General features: G+C 41.7%; 1 protein-coding gene across 1 annotated transcript in view; it reads left to right on the top strand.

The window, feature by feature from the left end:
* The window catches only part of CWC27 (CWC27 spliceosome-associated protein homolog), a 145,560-nt gene that overhangs the window by 8,837 nt on the left and 114,970 nt on the right, over positions 1–21,753 (top strand). Inside the window, exons 6-10 of the mRNA XM_015410135.1 lie at positions 1,753–1,856; positions 2,190–2,259; positions 3,020–3,099; positions 4,286–4,319; positions 7,291–7,451. Coding sequence (XP_015265621.1) covers positions 1,753–1,856; positions 2,190–2,259; positions 3,020–3,099; positions 4,286–4,319; positions 7,291–7,451 — 449 coding nt within the window. The remainder of the gene's footprint in view (positions 1–1,752; positions 1,857–2,189; positions 2,260–3,019; positions 3,100–4,285; positions 4,320–7,290; positions 7,452–21,753) is intronic.

The raw sequence follows: 21,753 nt of genomic DNA, 5'->3' as shown, positions 1-21,753 counted from the left end.
TGCTCCAGCGCCCAGCCTGATACGGCCTCCAGCAGGGACGACAGGCCACTGGCCGGTGCGTTAGGAAGTCGGTACACCAGCCAGATAGCCAAACTCTCCTCGGTCCCCAGCACCAAGTCGACACACTCCATACCCGCGATCTCCATCACGGGGAGCGCCCTGAAGGAGTAAGCCTCCCGAATGAACATCTCCACTCCTCCCCCCCGCCCCTTAGTCCGCGATTGGTGCAGGACCGAAAACCCGGGTAGGGTAAGTTGGGAGGGAGTTACAGTCTCCCCGTCCTGCACCCAGGTCTCAGTCATACACGCCAGGTCCGCTTGTTGTTCTGTGACGAAGTCCCGGAGGACTGTCGTCTTGTTATTAATGGACCTGGCATTACACAATACCAATGACGGAGAGGGGTTCTTCATCCTAGCCCCACTGCAGACCTCCCTCGGGATGGGTTGTAAGCTGGAAGGGCATCGAGCCAATCCTCTTCTCGGGGCCCTTCCCTTGATCTTTTGCCTAGACCCACCGCTGAACTTTCCCCTCCCCAAGAGCACCGGAATCTGCTGTTCCAGCATTGCTGCACCCACTAGTCTTTGCTATGGCCACAGACTACTGGTACTAGCTGAGCAGGCAATTCACCCACCCAGAGCTGAAACAGTAATATCAAATCCACTAGCTCTTTACGCTACCCCACTGTCTAACTTCCTATGGTACAGAAAGCAAGCCTCATGGCTCTCTGATATACTAAATGTTAACTAACTACTCTACTACAAATACAAATACCAGGGCACCCACCATCACTCAATCTCCGAACTAAACGTCCTGGAAGCAGTTACTAACAATATTCATCTATCCTAACCATTCACAGAATGGTTATTTAACAATTCAACATCTCCCTAACTCTTCCATAGATAGTTTTAAAAATTCTAAAACCTGGCAATCACTCAAATTCAACCATCCTATTGCAGTCAGTCAACATTCCTTTTCAATATGCATGCACCAAGGTCCAATCCAACCCCATTCATCCTCATTCCCTACATCCACATAGCAAAAGCCACTATTGGCACAATAAGATTCAGGGTCTGGATCTTGAGAAGCAGTTACCAGGTGTAACAAGCACTGCCACTTCCCTCTCTGCTCGCTGATTTTTCCGTGGGCCAGGGGCAATACGCCCTCTCTCATCGCTCTTCAGCTCACCAGTTCGCCCCGTGCGGCCGTCCAGCGCTCTTCAGGGCTGTACGGTCCTACACAGGGTTTGTTGAAGTAGTTGATCCTTGGGGTTACATAAAAAATGGTAAAATTGCTCATGTCTAAACAGAAGCCTGTACTACAAGTCAAGCCCTCCTTGGGAGAACTGGTTTCTAAACCAGGTGGGGAGCAGAGCAGATAATGACGTATGGCCCAGGGTGTTGGGGCCATTTCTGTCGGACTGTTCTTCCTGAGCTAGCTGGTCTGGTGGCAGTTAGAATCCCCAGAGGAAGGGGAGTGGTGGAATTGCCCTGCTCTCTGAGTCATGGCTCCTGACCTGGTTGGTGTTGGCAGGGCAATGAGCAGTCCTTCCCAAAAGTGTCTGCTCCAACCCACGAGGGAGTAGAACTGAGCACTGGCTTCTTTGCATGTTCTACATATATTGGCTGTGACTCAGCGCTGCCTCAGACGACCAGTTTGCAGTACAAGATGCTGATTAAGTGTGTTTTGAAGACGATTGCTTTTTTCAAAAATTCTTTTAAAAGGATTTGAAAATAGATCTTTCCCCCCCTGTAGGTTTTGTTTAATCCTTTTGATGACATAGTTCCAAGAACCAGTAAGAAGCTGAAGAAGGAAAAAGCAGTGGAAGAAGTAAAGAAGGCAAAATCCAAAGGCACAAAGTAATTATCAGTTGTGACAAGTTATAGTTCTTCGACAATTGTATGCAAAAATTAGGATCCACTTACTTAACTCTGAATGAGAAAAGAGTCCCGTGAAATAACAGAATCGTACAATATAAGGTTACAGTAAGTAAAGCTTACTTTACTTCAGAGGGCGGCGGAAGACCGGAAGGCCTGGCATGATCTGGTCCATGCGATCGCGAAGAGTCGGACGCAACTGTGCGACTGAACAACAAAGTAAAGCTGTATAAATAAGTGGTGGGTAGAGAGGATTTAGTTGAAACTTCAAAGTATCTTAAGCAATACGGAGAATCTTTCTTTTTGTGTTTGAAGAAATTTTAGCTTGCTTTCATTTGGAGAAGAAGCTGAAGAGGAGGAAGTGGAAGTCAACAAAGTTAGCCAGGTAACTGTTGCAGGCTGACAGCTTGGATATTTCTCTGCAACTTTCCCCCTTGCTTAGCTTGATCAGGACCTCCATTTCATAGCAACAACTGGGATTAATGAGTTTTGTGCAAAAAATAAGTGAAATGGAACACAGCAAATTCAGATGAAACATGCATGCAAAAAAGGGAAAAAATTATCTTGCAGTTTTATTCTGCCAAAATGTGGTAGTACTTTAAATTTGTCAGTGGAGAACTTAGATTTTTATATGAGTGGGCTTGGAAGGTCTAGGAGTCCCTCTTAACTCATTGCAGCTGTACTGGGGGGAGGGCATACTTCTGTGCCAAGACTAAATTGTATTGAACTTGTCCATAACTGTGGATGGAGCTCTTCAACGCATTGAGAAAGCCTAGTTGATTTACTTGGATAACTCGCCTCTTATTATGTTGTCCTATTCCATGTGCAACTGAACACATGGACCTGCCTTATACTGAATCAGACCACTGGCCCACCAGGGTCAGTATTGTCTGCTCAGACTGGCAGCCGCTCTCCAGGGTCTCATTTGGAGGTCTTTTGCATTACCTCCTACCTGACTCTTTTAACTGGAGAAGCCACGGACTGAACATGGGAGCTTCTGCAGACAAAACAGATGCTCTGCCAATGAGCCCTGGCTCCTCCCTGAAGATACGTTGTATATGAGGAATGATGCTATAGTTGTTCACTGACAGAAATGTTGGATGGGATAAAATAAAGGTTTCACATTTTCCCTCCCTGAATTTTAGAGTATGAAAGGAAAAAGCAAAAGCAGCCATGACTTACTGAAAGATGATCCGCACCTGAGCTCAGTTCCTGCCATTGAAAGGTTAATATGCTATTTATTAAAATCAGCAGCTGTGTCGTTTAGATGCCTCTCTGTTGCAGCTTCCCATTGTGTCTGGCCTAGTCACTGTGATATAATCTGTCTCCTCATCTGCCTCCTGGGAGAGAGAAACTATAGATTGACCCTTCAGAAGTGGTTGAAACTCGAGAAATGATGTGATTATCTGTCACCTTGAACAGAGACAGCAAACCTAAAGGGATTCTGTTTGTAGTTCCCTCGCATGCCTGCAGACACCTTCCTTAGAGAAAAGCTCTTGAAGGTTGGTTTTTTTTTACATGAATCTTTACCCTTCCTTGATGTGCTTGTTCTGTCTCTTGCCCATTTCCCTCCCTACTTTTTTCTGTATTTGATAGAATCCTCAATTGGATTTTCAGTTTGAAATGCAAAAGGAAAGTGATGGACAGTCACTGAAAAAATGATGCTCATTAATAGTCATTGAGTAACGAGATGCTAATCAAGCCTTTCAGCCCAACCAACAGAGTGCTCCTCTGTTCAGTCTCATCTGTCTAGAAGGCAAATTCTCACTATATGATTTCAGTATGATTTCTTCCCCTTCCTTCTTTCTCCCTCCCCCACTATGTTGTCTGCCATTTCTCCCCTCTTTTTTCCTTTATCTCCCCAGCCGTCCTTTGCATTCTGCTTGTCTAGCCTAATCCAGCCACGTATATTCCATGTGGAATAGCTTTTACCTAGACTGTTATATAGCCTAGACTACTATATACGTAATAAATTACATTCACAGCAGTTGTAGTACTTGGGTGTCACCGTGGTAGGCAGGCATTGATAGAACAATAGCCATTAGTGCTGTTCTATTTCTGACAAACTTTTATGGAGAGAAATGTTAACAAATGCTCAGAGGTGTTTTATTTTAAAGGAAGGACATGGGCAGAGGTGGAAAGTGGTGGTGTAACTGGATGGGGCTAAAAGAGCAGGCAGCAGGTGAGGGTGCCAGCCCAGTCCTGGTTAGTGATGTTTGCTAAAGATTGTTCACCCTTGCTCCTCTAGTATGATTCTGATAAGCAAGGTAAAGGAGTAGCGTTCTCGGTCTGAAAATCCTATGAATGGCGTGTTTATCCTCCTGTACTTCTAAATGCAATTTTGGCCTTATCCAGATGATTTAATGTGTATTAGAGAGGCATCTATTCACACATGTTATTTTGTCTTTCAGTGAGAAAGAAAGCAAAATGCATAATTCAGAGGAGGTAAGTGTTGCTTCAGCAGCAATTCGGAGCCCCTTTCACTCTGCGGTTGTAATATTCACAAGAAAGCCTTAAAGTTACAGTGTTCCAATATTCCAATAATGTTGCAAATGAATTTGCATAATATAAACAAACATTTTTAGGAGCTCATAATCGTTGCATCTGATATGCTTCTCAGTACAATCGGGTACCTGCCAGAAAGTTGCCGCGTGACTATTGATGCCTGCACTTTGTGCATCAAGAGTAATTCCCTTTTCCATGCTTATGTTTTTTCAGGTCAATATAGTGATTCTGCTTCATCTTGTTACTCTCCCTAAATAGAATGTTACGCTTCTAAGCACATTGACTTCAGTGGATTTAGAAGGGAGTCACTTGTTTTAGGATTGCACTATGTATCAGTTATATAAAAACGTTTAACTCCACTGATACTGACAGGGCATAAGTGTTAGCTGTGCACATTTTTAAAAAAGATTAGTAAATCGTTATAGCATAGGCAGAGGTCCTTCTGAAATGTCAGTGGCACATTTAATAAATATGTATTAACTAGGAAAAAGGGACGTTGTGGAAATAAATACAACGGTCTCTAGAAAGAGGCTCTGGGCGGGTGCCCCGGCCTTGGACACTCAGTGTCAATTTGCTGTGGCGACCTCAGCAGGGTATAATGACACTGAGTCCACCCATTTTCTCCAGAGGACCTGATCTCTGCTACCTAAAGAACAGTTGTAATTTTGAGTGATCTCCAGCCCTCACCTGGAGATTGGCAATGATGGTTCCCCAGAAGGGAATGCTTGGTTTGGAGGGTGGAGTCTATGGCTTTGTACCTATCCGAGGTCCCATGCCTCCTGAAACATCACCCTCTCCAGGCTCACATCTCCAGGAATTTCCCACCTGGAGTTGGCAACTATCTCCTTCCCAGCCAATCATCAACCTACCTTTATTTTTCCCTCACTCTTCAGCTTTCCACCCCCCACACACCTGCAGCCTCTCCTGTGCTCTGAAGCCCTGACTGCTACATCACATTGGCTGTCATACGGGGGCCACCTCAGCAGCATCGAAGGATACAGAGCCCACCATTTTCTCCAGGGGAACTGATCTCTGCCATCTGGAAAGCAGTTGTAATTCTGAGTGATCTCCAGCCCTCACCTGGAGATTGGACACATTTTACCTCAGAACAGCAAACTGTTTAGAATGTTAGAGGCCAAAGCCAATCAAGTTGTATATGCAAACGACCTCTGTGTTCCAAGGCCAGTGAGGCTGTATATGCAAATAACCTCTGTTCTGGCTATGGGGGGGGGGGAGGAACAGCAAACTGTTTAGAATGTTGGAGGCAGGACTCAGGCAAAGCAGCCAGTGGATAGGGAGACCCTCTGAATGACAGATCAGAGAGTGAACTGATTTTGGAGCGTGTGGAATGTTCTAGAGAAGTGCCACCACCATTTGGCTTTTATTTATAAGGGAGATAACCATAATCGCTAAGGAGAACACAGAGAATTTTAAGCATTAAAACTGAGTAGGCTAGTCACAGCTGAAGCTAGCTGTCCTGAGCCCGCAGGGAACTGGTGGAATTAAAAGGATTAAAGAAGAAGGCTCAGTGGAGGAGTAAGTGAGTCCTAAACAGATGTGGAGAGATTTCTTTAAAATACTTATACCTTTAAAATACTTTTCACAGATGGGCTCAAGAAGGCTCAAATCACAGCTTAAAACATTTTGGATCATGCCTCCCCATCTTCCTGCTTTGTGTTCACCTCTCTCTCCCACATCTGATAGTCATTTGACTCCATGTTCATGTAGGAGCCTGCAGATGCAGAGGCCAATGTGTTCTGCCTGGGCAACTGGATCTTGTGGAGTATACAGAGTCAGTCATATGGACAGAGCTCTGACTACTGGACTTATTATGTGCCTAAGTGTTTACTACTGTGAATCCCAATTTGTGAATCTCAGGTAGGGGAAGACATAGGGCTCATACAATCCCCAACTGTGTGTACAGTTTAAACATCTGTATAAGACTGAGGATTAAGCAGGTGAAAATAATAGTGGTAAGAAACGTTGAAAAAAGGTTTTTGTTTTTTTTAAATGACACATCACAGTGATAAACAAGTGACTTTTATTTTACTGTATCTCAAAAAGGATATTGCAGAGCTAGAAAAAGTATGAGGAGGGCAAACAAGATGATTGGGGGTTGGTGCACCTTTCTTATGAGGAAAGGCTGGAGTGTCTGGGACTTTTCATTCTCGAAAAAAGACAGTTAAAGGGAGGCATACAATTATGCATGGGGTGGAGAAAGTAGCTGGAGGGAGCTTTTTCTTTCTCTCCCATAGTACTAGAACTTGGGGGCACTTAATGAAACTGTTGAGAAATAGGTTCAGGGCAGAAAAAAAGGAAACATTTCTTTACTCAATGAGTAATTAAAGTGTCAAATGTACTGCTGGTGGAGGTAATGATGCCCATGAAGATAGATAGCTTTATTAGACAGGTTCATGGAGGAGAGGTCCATCGATGGCTACTGGTCATGGTGAATGAAGGGAGATTCCATATACAGAGGCAGCAAACCTCTGAATGCTGGTGCTGGAAGGCATCAGCAGGGGACGGACATGACCTGTTTGTATGGCCCTCCAAAGCAACTGGTTGGCTGCTGTGTGAAACAGGATGCTGGACTAGATGGACCACTGGTCTGATCCAGAATGCTCTACCTGTGTTCTCATGCACTTACTTAAGGGACTGTATTCAGTCGTAATTTGTAATTCTTAGGACTGGCATTTCTCTTCTCCTCCTTGAAGAATGCCTAAAAATTATAGGAAACCCTTTTTCCCCTTGGATAAATGCTTCACTGTTTCTGAAATCTGTCTCCCTACCCTTCACATATAACTAGCTTTTATTTAGAAATACACAGCATGTTCTGTTAGTGAAATGAAGCACTCAGGTGTTTTTTGTAAAAAGTGGATAAGGGTGTTTACATTTTATGCTGTTTGCTCAGGATGAAGAGGAAGGTGAAAGCCATGATGGAGAGGATGACATGGATAGTGATGAGAAACATCAAATGAAAGAACGTATTGCACAGAAGTTAAAGAAAGATACTAATCTAACTGTTAAAAAACCTTCTAAAGAGGAAGAATCAGAGAAGAAAAATAGCCGTAGGTGAGTAGTGCATCACTTTAGACTTATTACCCTGTATTAAATTTCCCATCTTTAGCATTAAATAAAATATTGAGTGACTGCTTCTTAAGTTTAATTGTGGCAGCTTCACAATTATGGAAAGACCTCCCCAAGCCTGGCCCCCTCACTTTTGATTTTTAGGAGGCAGCTGAAGACAATTTTATTCATGACCACATTTGATTAGTTGATTAGTTCTTTTATCTACTGGTAGTTTTAAGTTATTGATTTTAACTACTGGCTTTAATGTGGGTTTTAGGGCTGGGTATTTGGTATATCCGAGCCAAAAAAATAGCTGAAGAATATCAGTTTTCAGCTGAAAATACATTTGAGGATTGTTTCAGCTACAGCCGATTCAGAATAACCCAAAAAATATTTGGGATTATCTGGGAACTCCAGGTAGCCACAGTTAAAGGGCATTTAAAGTTCTTGCAGTCCCTTTAAATGCCTTCGGAGCGGACTATCAGGACTTTCAGAATGCATTTAAAGGGACTGTGAGCCCTTTAAATGCCTTTGGAATGTTCTGCTGGACTAGCAATTCCCCCTTGCTTGGATTCATCGAGCTGGCATTGCCACAGTGGCATTGGGTTTTGCTGGACACTGTACATTACAAAAAACCAAACAAACTCCACACCGTCAGTTTCTACTGCAGAGATTCTCTGTTTTACCCTTGCTGGGTTTTGCAGTTTCCCCCCCACTGGAAACTATGGAGGATGGGGATGCCTTCTTTGAGGGCCCATAGAATTGGACACCCTGGTCCAAACTTTTTGAAACTATGCTGCAAATGTGGTGTCTCTGCCTCAAAAAACAGACCTCCGGATAGATTCCTCATTCAATATAATGGTCCCCAAAGGATATAATGGAGCTGAAAAAATTCAGGATTCCTGAAAAAATCCTGAATCCAAATACCATACCAGTATTGGAATTCGGGAATATTGGATCCAATATACCAAATCTGAAAAATCCCCAATTTTTTTTGGGGGGGGGCACACCCTAGTATGTTTTATTGTGTTTTATTATTCTATTACATTGTAAGTCTCCTTGAGTTCCTATAAAGTAAAAAGGCAGCTAATAAATGTTTTAAATGATTTTTTAAAAGTTTATTCCCCAATGGAATTGTTTTGTGAGATTTTAATTCATCATATTTTCATTCTGTCATTTGCCATGTAAAGATTTTAAAGTAATTACTGAGTATAATCTTTGTGTATATTGTATATATGTGTGTGTGGTATGTTGTATATAAATTCATAATTTATAAAGAAATTTAGACAATAGTTATGATGCTGGAATAAGCAACGATATGGGCTTCTCTGAAACTAGCTGCTCAGTAACCAAATGCCTGTTTACCTCATATATGGGATTTTGTATTTGGTGCATTGTTCTCTTTGCCTTAAATTTTTTAACTTTATAAAGTTTGGGCTGATAGAGAAACTTAAGGTCCAAATCTGTGAGTTGTTGTCACAACAAAGAAGCTTATAGGATGGGCCTCACTGTGTCCTTGGGATGCTGTTGTGAATTGACCCTGGATGTCCTGTTGGTAAAACTAGGTGGTATTAAATGGCGCTATTAAACTAGCCATCTGCATCAAATGTGCAAGTAAGGATTTTAATGGTCTGTCAAATGGGAATGATTTCATTATTTGCCTGTAACCTGGTCTGGAAGATGCTTTGGGTGAGGGTACAATCCCTGGGAATTTCATCCCAGGTGGGTGGTGGTACTTACACACAGAAATGCATTTCCCATAAATATTTCTCATAAATGCGTTTCCAACTGAAACCTATGCAACTTGTTTACATTATTTACCAAATCTGACTCTTTCTCTCTCTTTCTTTTTGCATATCCCCATATGTAACCTAAATGTATTTTCAATTCTAGTTCAGCTGTCAGGCTTCAGGGATCTCTTGAATAGCCATACAGACTATTAAAAGACATGCTGTATTCCTTATTTATTTTATTTTTCACATTTGTATCCTGCCCTCCCCAATGGGCTCAGGGCAGCTAACAAGGGCAAGGTAATTAGCCGTGCCGTAACAACGGTGCTCAATCAATTACTGATATCATAAATCCAAGATGGAATCAACACAGTTCCAGGTGGTACTCCCATGATATTTGTGCCCAATGGCGACGGCTTATCGGATCTTCTTTACATTTTCCAGGTTCTTCCTCAGGGCCTTGTCGATGCATCCTTTAAGATACCATGATGGTGGTGGTATAGTGGGGCGGCGGCTTCTACTCAAAGGCCTGGCGGAAGAGCTCTGTCTTGCAGGCCCTGCGAAACTGCATAAGGTCCCGCAGGGCCCGGATCTCCCCCAGGAGCTCATTCCACCAGGTAGGAGCCGCCACCGAAAAAGCCCTGGCCCTAGTTGCAACTAGTTTGGTGTCCTTGGGGCCCAGGATGACTAACAGATTTTGGGGCCCTGACTGTAGTGCTCTTGGGGGAACATGTGGGGAAAGGCAGTCTCTCAGGTAGGCTGGACCCTGGCCATATAGGGCTTTATAGGTAAGAACCAGCACTTTGAAGCGGATCCGGTACGCTATCAGCAGCCAGTGCAGCGCTTTCAGCACAGGCTGAATGTGGTCCCTCCTAGAGAGACCCATCAACAGCCTGGCTGCAGCATTCTGCACCAGCTGCAGCTTCCGGATTTGCGACAAAGGCAGCCCCATGTAGAGAGCGTTGCAGTAGTCTAGCCTTGAGGTGACCAGTTTCTCCTTCAAAAGTTTCCTATTATTTTTATTCCCAGGCGATTACTGGAAAAATATTCAATAAAGTATGGCCTGGATACTACAGTCCCATAAATCTTAGATATGCTTTAATTGTGAAAGGGAACTTTGTGCAGGTCTAATAGTGCCAATGATAGACTCCTTTGGAGTGGTGAAGAGTGATTCCTTGCAGTAAAGCCAGATGCAGTTATTTATGTCACCTGTTAGATGCTAGCATTAGAATCAGTATTGCAACTTGTATTAGCTAGGTAAGTGGCAGCAATGTGGAAGGGGAACAATCAAAGCTCTACAGATCAAATGATTTATAATGTTCAATGGGCAGTAGCTATTCCAGTACAGTAAAAGTCGCATGGCATGAGGTATTTGAAATCTTTATCCATCTTAAATAAATCACCGAGGTTGTTTCTCCCCCCAAAAAAACCCATTTATTTCATTAGCTAAGCAAATCTTTTTGCAAGATTTGTAGAAGAAATATAAGGTTCTAATGTGTATGTATTATCCCAGGGGCTCCAAGCAGTCTCCTGTGTAGCTGTAGCCATGTGTCATGCACTCTGATGGTCTTTAGGAGGAATAGCCTCTATTTCCTGGTCCCTCTCCTTGGTGAACCACTGAGCCAATTTTGACCCTTAATTTGGCTTTTAGGGGATGTCAGGTTGAAATGTTTTGAGGGATAGTTAGTAGTGTTGTCAATCTTCAGGTTTCACAAGACTTTTAGATTTTAAATCTGAAGGGTCAGGAATGGGAGCTTGTTCTCTCCAGAGTGGTGCATAGACATGTAAATCAGAGTTCATGAACACTAAGGCACCATAAAGCACGCAGCCTGCTATTTTACCCACAGCAGCTGTTGAGGAATGTTTTGAACTTACTGTAAGACAGTAGCAAGAAGAACAGTCTCCTCCTTGGCTTGTAAATCCTCAATGGGCAGACTGTGGCAGAGCAAATCAGTACAGCTGATGGAATCGTGTATGTAATATTGGGTGGGGGCAGTAATCCTTCATACGAGAACTGGGGCATTTCAGAAATACCCCTGTATTTACCTGTGAATTATTAGAAGGTATAATGTTGCTCCAGATTATTAACTGGGTCCAAATAAATATTTATTTATTCAATTTATACCCCACCCTCCCCGCCAAGGCAGGCTCAGGCTAAATTCATGAAGGACTCAGGAAAATAATGTTCATCTTTCTGTCTAGTTTGCTGGTCTCAAGATTAAGTTTGCCAGTCTTGACATTAAGTGACAATCTTTGAAGCATTCACTCATGACCACAAAGAAATTCACTTTAAACAGTTGAGTCAGCATTCCTCTGAAGCATTTTTGTAACCTAATGTGTATCTCACTGTTGAATGTACCTTCATTCCACGGTGTCCTGAACAGTTGTCATTCTATCAGATTAACAGCCTTAGAGTCATCAACCTGTGCAGCAAACTTATTACAACTGCTCTGTGGCAAAAGAAGCAACAGCGATCAGTTTGTAGAATTAGTTGGGCAAGCCATTGTTTTCTGTTTTGAGTCTGGAATTTACAGGCCTACCATATCAGTGTAAATTGTTGAGTAATTGTTGGAATGGGGAGCCACACTTAAAAACATCATCTTATTTCAAGATGACGGTTGCTTTACACAGATGTGCTGGAAGCTAGTGGTATGGCTTATTCTCCAGAGAGATTTCCAAGGACACTGATTCAGGCTTGCATTGATCAAAGCCTGTGATGATTCATGGATCTGGGGTGTCAGCAATCACATAATGGAATCCACAGGGTATGACTTCAGTGGGAGTTTCTGGAAATGTTTGTAAAACATCTGAGAGCTATCAAAGCTTTTGTCTCATCAGAAACTTAGATCAACAGAATGCTGGAGTACTTTATTTGGAATAACAATTTACATTTGAGAAACACTAATAACCATTCTGTTGCAGTAGTCTAAATTGTGCATTTTAGAACAAAATCCCTTAATTGGTTATGAGTAATCGAGTAAGTCTTTCCACATTGCTAAGAATGATGCAGGTCTAAGGACAGTTGCTCACGCAGCTTTTTGTACTTGATACAGATTCCCGAGTATAAAAAAATTTACCCAGTGATCACTGTAAATAGAGCATGAGTGCATAAATCATTACTTTGCCCTTTAATGCACAGGGAAGCAGTGATTTTGACAAGTTCACGCTCTTGTCTGTCTCCACGTGCTCACTCCTTTGACTTTTTCTTAGCAGTCTAGATGAATTGTGTCAGCTGACAGAAGGTGTGGTGAGGATAGGCTGGAAGGGTGTCGGTGCATTGGGGCAGGTGGTCCAAAGCTAGACTGTCACTCCAAGGAGCCCTGGTCCATGCCAGCCACAGAGGTCGCTCTGCCCGAGATGGTGACAGTGGCTTCTCCTCTGTGTGTGCAGGTGGCAACATCCCATGTCCTCCTGTAGAGCAGCAGTCGCTTAGAATTTTTGAATTACAGTAGTTCTGAAAGTTTGAGTGTAAACTTTCCTACTGGGGCCTTTGATCCCTGCTAGGACCCAACTCACAAAGCCTCTTTCAGGCCTGGACATTAAGCAAGTATTATTTTCATCCTCTGCAACTGCATTTCTAAGCATGTACGTTAAAAAGAAAAAAACACTGATGCTTCATACCGCAATTTGTAGTGAGAAAGGTGGACTATAAGTAATGTAAATAAATAAAAGTTGCTGTTAAAAGAGAGAGTTTTATATGCAGTGTGACTTGCCAAGCAGAAACCTTACTTCTCTCCCCTCTCATCTGCCAGCATACCAACACCTTCATAGATAGATTGTGGGTGTAGAGTTATTGCAGCAAACAATCTATGTCATTGCATTATATAACAATCCTCTAAAGATGGGATCTTGTTCTCATGTTTCATGCGGTAATTTTATTGCAAAAACATTGTTCTGTTGAAAGTGTTTTCTGCATGGAAATGTTTTGTGCTACCACATAATCAGTTTTAGGATTGTATCCAATTGTCCTTTAAGTCTGAAAAAAATGAATGTGAAGGTTTGTTAATAGCTGGAGAATGGCCACTTGGACTGTGACTGGAATTGGAGGAACCCCTCTTCTCCTTTTAAAGTAATGTGATCCATGAAACTTTTCATTTGAGTTCTCCCCCTGTAGGTGGAGCTCATATGCCACTCTTTTGTGATAGTCACTTCTTTGATTTTCCTGCTGTTCATGGATATGGCAGTCTGAAAGCTCATGTTCAAATCAAAGTGCATAAGATCAGGGAGGTGCTGATTGCTAGAAACAGATAAGAGTCAAGGGGAGATGAAGCATTACAATTTCTAACATGATATTAAGGTTGCAAGTATTTTCAAGGCTCTAGCCACTCCTCTGACAAATATATATGTTAAAATGTTTGGAAGTAGGATTGCAATCTTTAATTTGTAGATTAGTGAAATGACGCTTTAGTTGACTGGTGTGCAGATCAATTTTAATTAGTTCAAATTTTAGTGAACAGGGCAGCAAGTTAAGAGTAGCCCCCCCCCCCCTTTTTAAAGCAGTTTGGGTATCTTTTGTTGCAGGTAAGGAATGGAAAGGAAAATATTAACAACAGTTTTCCTTTTTTACAGTTAGCTTTTGCTGATTTTAGCAATGGTAACGATATTAAAGTGTATTTAACTACTTAGATTTTTATTTTAACTATGATTAAGAAGCAGTGCAAAGAAAACCTTGACATGTGCTGGGTGCTGCAGGCATCCTCTGCACAACATCCTCTGTTGTTTCCTAGTGATCCTCATTGCTAAGAGCAAGGGGGGGAGGGTGTTCTCCTTCTCGCAGCTCAGTGGCACTGTCTGAGGGCTGCATTCCACCCTTTTCCACATGAGCCTTTCACTGCTACTGAGTTCAGTGGAAGGTGAATGTTTCCAAATGAATTTGCTTAAGATCTAAGTCTAGTAAAATGCACCACGCATACAGACAGGGAGAAAATCTGCAGGCAGACAGAGGTGTCTGCTTTATTTCCTCTGTCATTTGCAAGACTGAAAGGCAAGGTGATTTTCAAGTGAAAAGCAGTCATGTGCCGTTTGGTGAGTGGCTGTAGTAGAAATTTCAGATGTCTCCAGTTCTTCCCAATATGTGCAGATGGCTTTGTAGGATTTCAGCCATTGTTGTTAAAAAAAAGGAGTGGGGTTTAAAGAATTCAGGCTCTGGAAACTGAATGGCTCCTGGAAATATGTCAGTATTTCCCCCTTAATTTTTTTAAAAAAAGATCTCTGGCACCTTGACAGAATTTGGGCATGAAACCTGTATACGTAACTGCGTCTGTGAAGAAGCTTTTGGCATTCATCATGATTCATTTCCCTTGGTGGTATGATTTGAAGTTGCTTTCCATAAGACGTCCCCTCCAGTTCTAGATGCACCGTTATCCATCTCCGCAAACCATGCTGCATTCTTTTAATACTCTCTCTTCACAGCATGCCATTTAAATCCCATTTTGATTATGTGTAAGAAAAAGAGTGAGACCTGATATCAGCGATCAATGAAATTGCTATCCATGATATTGGTGCTCTGCTCCCTGTAACACAGCCTTTAAAATGAGACTATTTGATTTGTCCATGGCAAACTATACTCAAAAAGTGAAACTGTGTAAGAATTTTTTTTCACATCTCTCAGCAGGAGAAAGCAGAACTCATACAGAACAAAAAAAAAAATGTAATACAACCCGTTATGAAAATCTTCTTCTCACAAAGAATTTCATTTAATCTTATTTATAGTTCTGATGTCCCTCCAGCAGAGTGGAAAGCCAAATTTTCAAACTGTTGACTATAAACAAAAATGGATTTATGAAATTTCTCTCATCTTTAACCGGAAGTCATTTTTGATACGGTGAAAATCTGTACTGGACAAAAGAAGTATTACACTTTACCTGTAATTCTTGATAGATGTCCTTTCATTAATACTGTGCTTTTATTACTACCCCATTTCCTCCAGAAGATGGACACTGGATATTAGCTGTAAGTTTAAACCATAGGGAGCAATCCTAGAGTTACATCCTTCCAAGCCAATCGACTTCAATGGACTTAGAGGGTGTGGTTTTTCCTAGGACTGCAGCATAACAGTAGAATCTACCAGGAAGGTCTCCTGTGGATATCTTATTAAAATGAAGGGAGCCTGTGCTCAGAGAAATGACTGTGGCTCTTGCTTATCCCTTCATATTGGACAAGAGTTGTGCTCGATTGTGTTTTCTGTGTTATCTGCTATTTCCAGAGATGTGCATTGTCTTCTCTTTGGTGCCAGTTTGGTGTAGTGGTTAAGGGCGTGGACTCTAATCTGGGAGAACCGGGTTTGGTTCCCCACTCCTCCACTCACAGCTGCTGGATGGCCTTGGGCAAGCCATAGTTCTGTCAGAGGTGTTCTTGAAAAGAGCAGTTTCTGTCAGAGGTCTCTCAGCCCCACCTACCTCACAGGGTGTCTGTTGTGGGGAGGGGAGGGGAAAGGAGTTTGTAAGCCGCTCTGAGACTCTAAGTGAAGGGTGGGGTATAAATCCAATCTCCTCCTCCTCCTCCTCCTCCTCCTCCTCTTCTTGTGACAAGAAAGTCTCCTGCACAGAATTCATAGTCTGTACACAGTTTATTTTTGTCCCTTCTTAGAGTTGCCAGGTTCTACCTTCACACCAGTGGAGCGTTTTGGGGGGCGTTCCTGGAAGGGGAGGGACAGCGCGCAACATTCTGGACGTAATGATGTCATACAGAAGAGACAACATCACATCAGGGATGTCACACAGCGACACTTTGCTTTTTGGTCAAAACTCTATGGTAAAATTGCCCTCAAACCATAGAGTTTTGCCCAAAAAGCAAAGCATTGCTGTGTGATGTTTCTGATGTGATTATGTCACTTTCGTGTGACATCATTGTGTCAGGGATGTTGCTGTTTGAGGGTCCCCACCGGCCAGCTGGCTGGTGGCAGAAGCACCAAAAAGTGAGGAATCCCCCACTCCGGCCCTTCTTCTCTGGGGTCTGGATTCTTACATTGTGTTAAAGAATTTCACACAATCCCTTGGCCTGGGTAAACCTTTGTGTTCCATCTCATCTTCACTGCTTGGTAACTGGTGTCAAACCATTTTGCTTTCTAAAGCTAATGTTTCTCCCTTCCTGCAATTTTTCTTCCTTGGCTTGTTGAGCCTGACTTTATGCATCTTATTACAGTCTGTACTGTCCACACCGACCTCTAAATTTTCAGCTCTTCCTTTTTTGTCCTATTATATTAGATGAATTTCCAGAGATACTGATCTGTGCTTATATTTATTTAATTCATTAAATGGACAAACGAGTCTTTAACCAGCAGCAGAAAATAATAAACTGGGTTTGGGGTTCTCTGTCTGTACATTTTGGTTATTTGTTGTTAATTTCCAGTAGATATTAAATAATTAATACTTTTTATCCTTTTACATTTGATAAACATAACTGAAAATTGATAGACTTGCATATTAATTTTGTTGGTAAGGATTATCTCACATAACCCAATTTTCTTGGCGTGGACTAGAGAATATTTTACATCATTCATCTCTGAGAGCTGATAATATTTATAAAACATGACAGTATTTTTCCTATTTTACTCTTTTCTTTCAAAACATGTGACTGTTACGGCATCTGTACATGGTAACTTGTTGACATAATAAGTTTCTTTTGCTGATGGCTTGATCGGCTAATTGGACATGATTTTCTTAATGGAGAGATCTGGATTCTTAAATGGCTTAGGCCCAACTTTTTTCGGGCTGGCTTCTGCAGCCCCTTTGAACATGCCTTGTTTAAAAGGACTGCAGAAGAAAGCCCAAAAAAACAGGTGAGCGGCTGGAGCAGATCAGCTGTTTTTCGGGCTTTGCCGATCTTCGGTAATCCCCAAATATACCTGGTATTTTTTATGGAACTGGCCCCCCCTTCCCCGGTTTTTCTGAAAAACCCCAGATACCTTTGAGATGCCAAAATATACTCGTATATTTTCGGCTCGGGTAAATCCAAATGCACACCCCTACTTGTAACCCTTATGAATGTATGAACTAGGGTGTAGTGAGAGCTATTCAATATTGGGATAGGCTATAAGGAACATCTTTTATTGGAAACTTGTAAGAAGCAACATACATGTCAGAGACATTTTAGGTACACAATGTATCAGTTATAGTGTTCCTGAAGAAGATGGTGTTGTCGTTTTTAAATGCATTTAATACTGATAAGACTTTTTAAAGTATCGTATTCAGATACTTTAGTATTGATAACAGCAAAGATCTAGTACAATTAGTTACTTGTTATTACTGTTCCTTGCTTATTTACCATCAGCAAAGTGCTAATCCACTGTGGATTTGCCTTTAAACCAACAACCCTTGGTATTTTGGATGTTTTATATTTCACAGTTATACTTTATATACAGAATGCATGTTTCCTGCATCTAAAATACTCTTTAGAAACCAGGGCTGTGAATTTTTACAAGAATTGCCTCTTATTTTGTTTCTCTGTGATCCCTGCACAGCATTCTTTATAATTCTATAGAAATCTGTGTTTTCATGCCTCCTTTACGTTCATACTTCATATTGTCTATTGGAATGGTCTGCCTTTTACATGAATTGTGTGTTCGCACTGCAGGGTGCTGCGTCTGCTAGTTCTCATACTTTAGTCTCCAGGGTAAGATTTAATTGATCTTTAAACTTTGTTCTGTACCCGGAGAGGCTGCTTTGTGTTATGGGCCCACAAGGTTTCACCCGAAGCTCTTGATATTGTGATGCTTTGTAATTACATGGTGTTTAGTATATATTTGGGGTGGTGCAGGGGAAGCATGGATTTCTCTGGAGCAAGCTCCCTGTGTCATTCTACAGAATCAGTTGCAGTATTCCTTATTGTATTTTGATGACACCAAGGATTTGAGGGCCACGTTTGTTTTGCTAGCAGTTGTACAAATACAGGACCAAGAGGCTAATCCCTGGCCTAAGGTTCTAACAAATAAACTGGAGAGAGATTAACATGCAAATAGAGTAAATAGAAAGAGGCATTACTGTCAGTTGAGTTCCAGGCTTTTTAAAAAGCCTTTTTATTTCAGTTTTCAAAATTACTTGTTCCTTACAGGAAAAAATGCAAATTATTTTTTTTATTATTTTTATAGATTAGATGTAATTGTCTTTTAAAGCTAAGACCTAAACTTCTGAAAATTGTTCGGAAACTTTAATTGGTCCAAAATGTGGCAGCCAGGCTACTGTGAGAGTTGTTACAGGGATCGCATCACCCGTGGGCTGAAAGATCTGCACTGGCTTCCTGTCTGTTTCTGGGCACAGTTCATAGTGTTGGTTCTTTAAGCCTCTAAATGGCTTGAGGGTACCTGAAGGATCATCTTCTCACATACATACTATCCAGCCCATCAGTTATGCTCTGCCTCTCAAGCCCTGCTCTTTGTACTGTCCCCTTTAGAGGTGAGGCAACTGGAGACAAGACATTTTCTGTGGTGGCACCTCACCTCTGGAATGCCCTCCCCCTTGAGTTTCACCTGGTGCCTAGTTTACATTCTTTTAAGTGCCAGGCTAAAACACTGCTGTGTACCCAGGATTTTAATTGGGAGTTCATCTTGCCAGCTTTTTAATGATCTGCTCTGTTTTATGGACAGTTTTTATGCTGCTTATGTCTAACAGCTTATTTTTAATGGCTTATTTTTATACTGTGGTTTTTAATTGTAAGCCTCCTTGAGCAGGATTCTGAAGAGGCACATAGAAATTTTCTCAATAAATAACTAAATAAATAAACTGCACAATTTGTTTGAATTCAAGGGGGATATAGAGTTTTGCTTCTTAAATAGCAGTCCGCTGTTCTGTATAAGAAGCCATTTTTGAAACTGACGGCATTTTTTTAAAGCGTATGGTAGACAAGGGGGCCTGCTGTTCCAAGGCAGGGGGGTTAAAAATCCATCTGGGTGTACCTAAAATAGCTCTTGGGATCCAGCCTTTTGTTTGCAAAGGTGTGTAACTTCTCGGCTGTTGCTTCAAAGCTGTAGAATGGCCTCTGGGGGAGGCCCTTTTAACTTTTCAAAAGCAATACAAAAGCTCTTTTTATCTAAAGCTTTTAGGGTTAGCTGAGGTGATACTGATTGGTTTTAAGGCTTGTCCTAAGTGTTCCATTTCTCTGTCAGTTTCTTTGTGTAAAAAGATTGCTGTGTTTTTAGATGCTATGGTTTAGAATTGGCTGGTCTAATGGTCTCATAAGCCACTTTCGCAAAGGCAAGGGAAAATGAAAAAAAGAAAAAGGACTGCTTCCACTTCCTAGATCAAGACATTCTCTTGTTCATAATGTTAGGTTGTTCAGAGAAGAAATGGACACCAGTTTTTAAGAAGCCTTGCAGACTCAATGTTCCCTTTAAGCTCTGGAAACTTGTGAGCAAAAGTTCTACTTTCTGAGCTACTGGCATTGAAGTTGTGAGTGAGTGATTTGGCTACTACATAAATTAGTTTGCCCTGGAGCCCTCCTTCCTGAGCTAAGACAAAAATGTGTGAGCCGGAGGCTAAGAAATTGTGAGCTAGCTCACACTGACTCAGCTTAGAGGGAACACTGTTTGCAGTAGTTCTGGCCTATTACTTTGTTTGCCAGTGCTAGTTATTTGAAGGCACAGAGCATTGTTGCAGATGTTCAGCACATCAGGCCTTAAGCGTTGCCTGGATCGGAGGTCACTTGGGAACCACATATACCTTATCCGAAGCTTTTTGGAGGCAGGGGACAAGTATGATTAATAAATAAAATGAATATATCACCAAAGGAAATACATCTAAGCACTTTCCTGCATACTCTCCCCCGTTTACTTTCTCCAGGGTCTTTCCACCGTGTCCTAATGGTGTTACCATTGAACGTGCACATTTTTGTTAACGTTTTTTAAATTTGATTTGTTTGTATGGGGTATTTATATTCCCCCTTTCTATTAAAAAAAGCTTAAGGGGGATCACAATTCAAATAATAACAATCAGTACAATAAAAATACTGTTCGACTGTTGATGGTGCTCTTTAGAAGGAACATCTGTGAACTTACTGTGTAGGGAGGCAGACCTCACTATGAAAATGTAATGTTTGTTTTACCCTACAAACTCATCTACTTCCCCTTCTTTAAAAATCTTGGGTCTGCTACATATTAACTTGAGTGGCTTTTGTTCCTAAACATCTGGGAGAGTAGAAGTGGCCGGGGAGGAGGGGGAAAAGGTCAGCTTCTGATGGTCAAAGTCACCCTTCAGGCATGCTGTACCTTTTAGTTGCTGACTCAGTTCCCTTTAAAATCTTGCATTGTTCCAGGAATTTTGAATTACAAAATGTAAAGACAGCAGGGGTTGGAAGAACTGTTTGTTTCACTTTAGGTCTTAGCTAAACATCATGAATATACTTTCTACATGAATATGAACTTAATTGCATGATTTATTCTTTCAAGGCACTATAAATTCTCAATATCTCTCTCCCCCCCCCCTTACCAAAATTGTCTTTTTTTTCCAGCCAGGCTCTTCATGTAGAGTGCATGATTGGCAGGGCCTTGAAAAGAGACTATAGTATATTAAACACAAGCACAGATTGTTTAGGCGCAAAAAACTGTATCCCAGCACTGAGATTTTTATTGGCTCAGCTTCAAAGCATGTTAATAGGTATAGTCTTGGCCTCAGACAAAGGCTCAATTGTTACGGTGGTGTATTTCATCCTGCTGCTACTTGGCAAAAGCCAGTGTACTTTTAAGTGAAATTTGTGTGTGCACTTGTCTAGTCACCTGGAAAAAAGGATACTCAGTTGACCCGTGAAAATGCAGTGAGTGTGGTGGAAGGTGAGAATGTGTAATCCTTATTGCACAGTAGATTGTTAACGCCATATGGAGGGGAAAGATATCATTTCAAAGCACTCCAGGGCTCTTGATTGTTTAGCTGTACATTCAGGTTTTTTGTGGGGTGGCTGAAAGGATTTAGCAGGGGCACTTCTTAATTACTAAACTGTTATCCTCTTCTTTCAGTGGAATTGAGTAACATGGGAAATGTGAACACTTAGGTACTTTCTGTGGTTCTGTCTAAAGCTACATTTTCTGTTCCCCTGGACAGTGAATCTTGATTTTAGCTAGTAGCTACCAAAATGCATTGCCTTTTGGGTACTTTTTTTTGACATACTAACAAACCATCACAAAAACAAGCCTTGGAAGTCTTCAGGCTTGCATGCTGCCTCCTTCCCTTGCACATGGCTCAGCACCAGAAGACTTTCTTCGTAGTTGGTTGCCACATCTGTTTCTTGCCTACATACTAGAATTTCTTCCAAATCACGATTAAACTGTATGGAAAGCCACTGAAAGGTTCAGGAGAATCACCACAGTAGCTCTCCCTTCTGTCTTTCCTGGGACAGATTATCAGCCACCACAAGGAATGCCCTTTCAGTGCCTAACCTCAGCCCAAAACCCGATTGAAATGGGTCAGATAATCAGCCTCATCCAAAAGTGCCTGGAGTTGAATTAATACCACCTGCTGCAGTACCTTGTCTAAGATGGAGAGATTTGCAACCGGCCAATGTTTTGAAAATGTTTAAGGGTCCAACAAGGGTTTCTTTAGGAGCAACCTAACAATTGCTTCTTTCAAAGAAGTTGGAATCCCCCCCCC

Source organism: Gekko japonicus, unplaced genomic scaffold (assembly GCF_001447785.1).
Source record: "Gekko japonicus isolate JY-2015 unplaced genomic scaffold, Gekko_japonicus_V1.1 scaffold179, whole genome shotgun sequence".
NCBI lineage: Eukaryota > Metazoa > Chordata > Lepidosauria > Squamata > Gekkonidae > Gekko > Gekko japonicus.
Note: the sequence above shows the minus strand (reverse complement) of the source record. Positions and strands in the feature narration are given on the sequence as shown.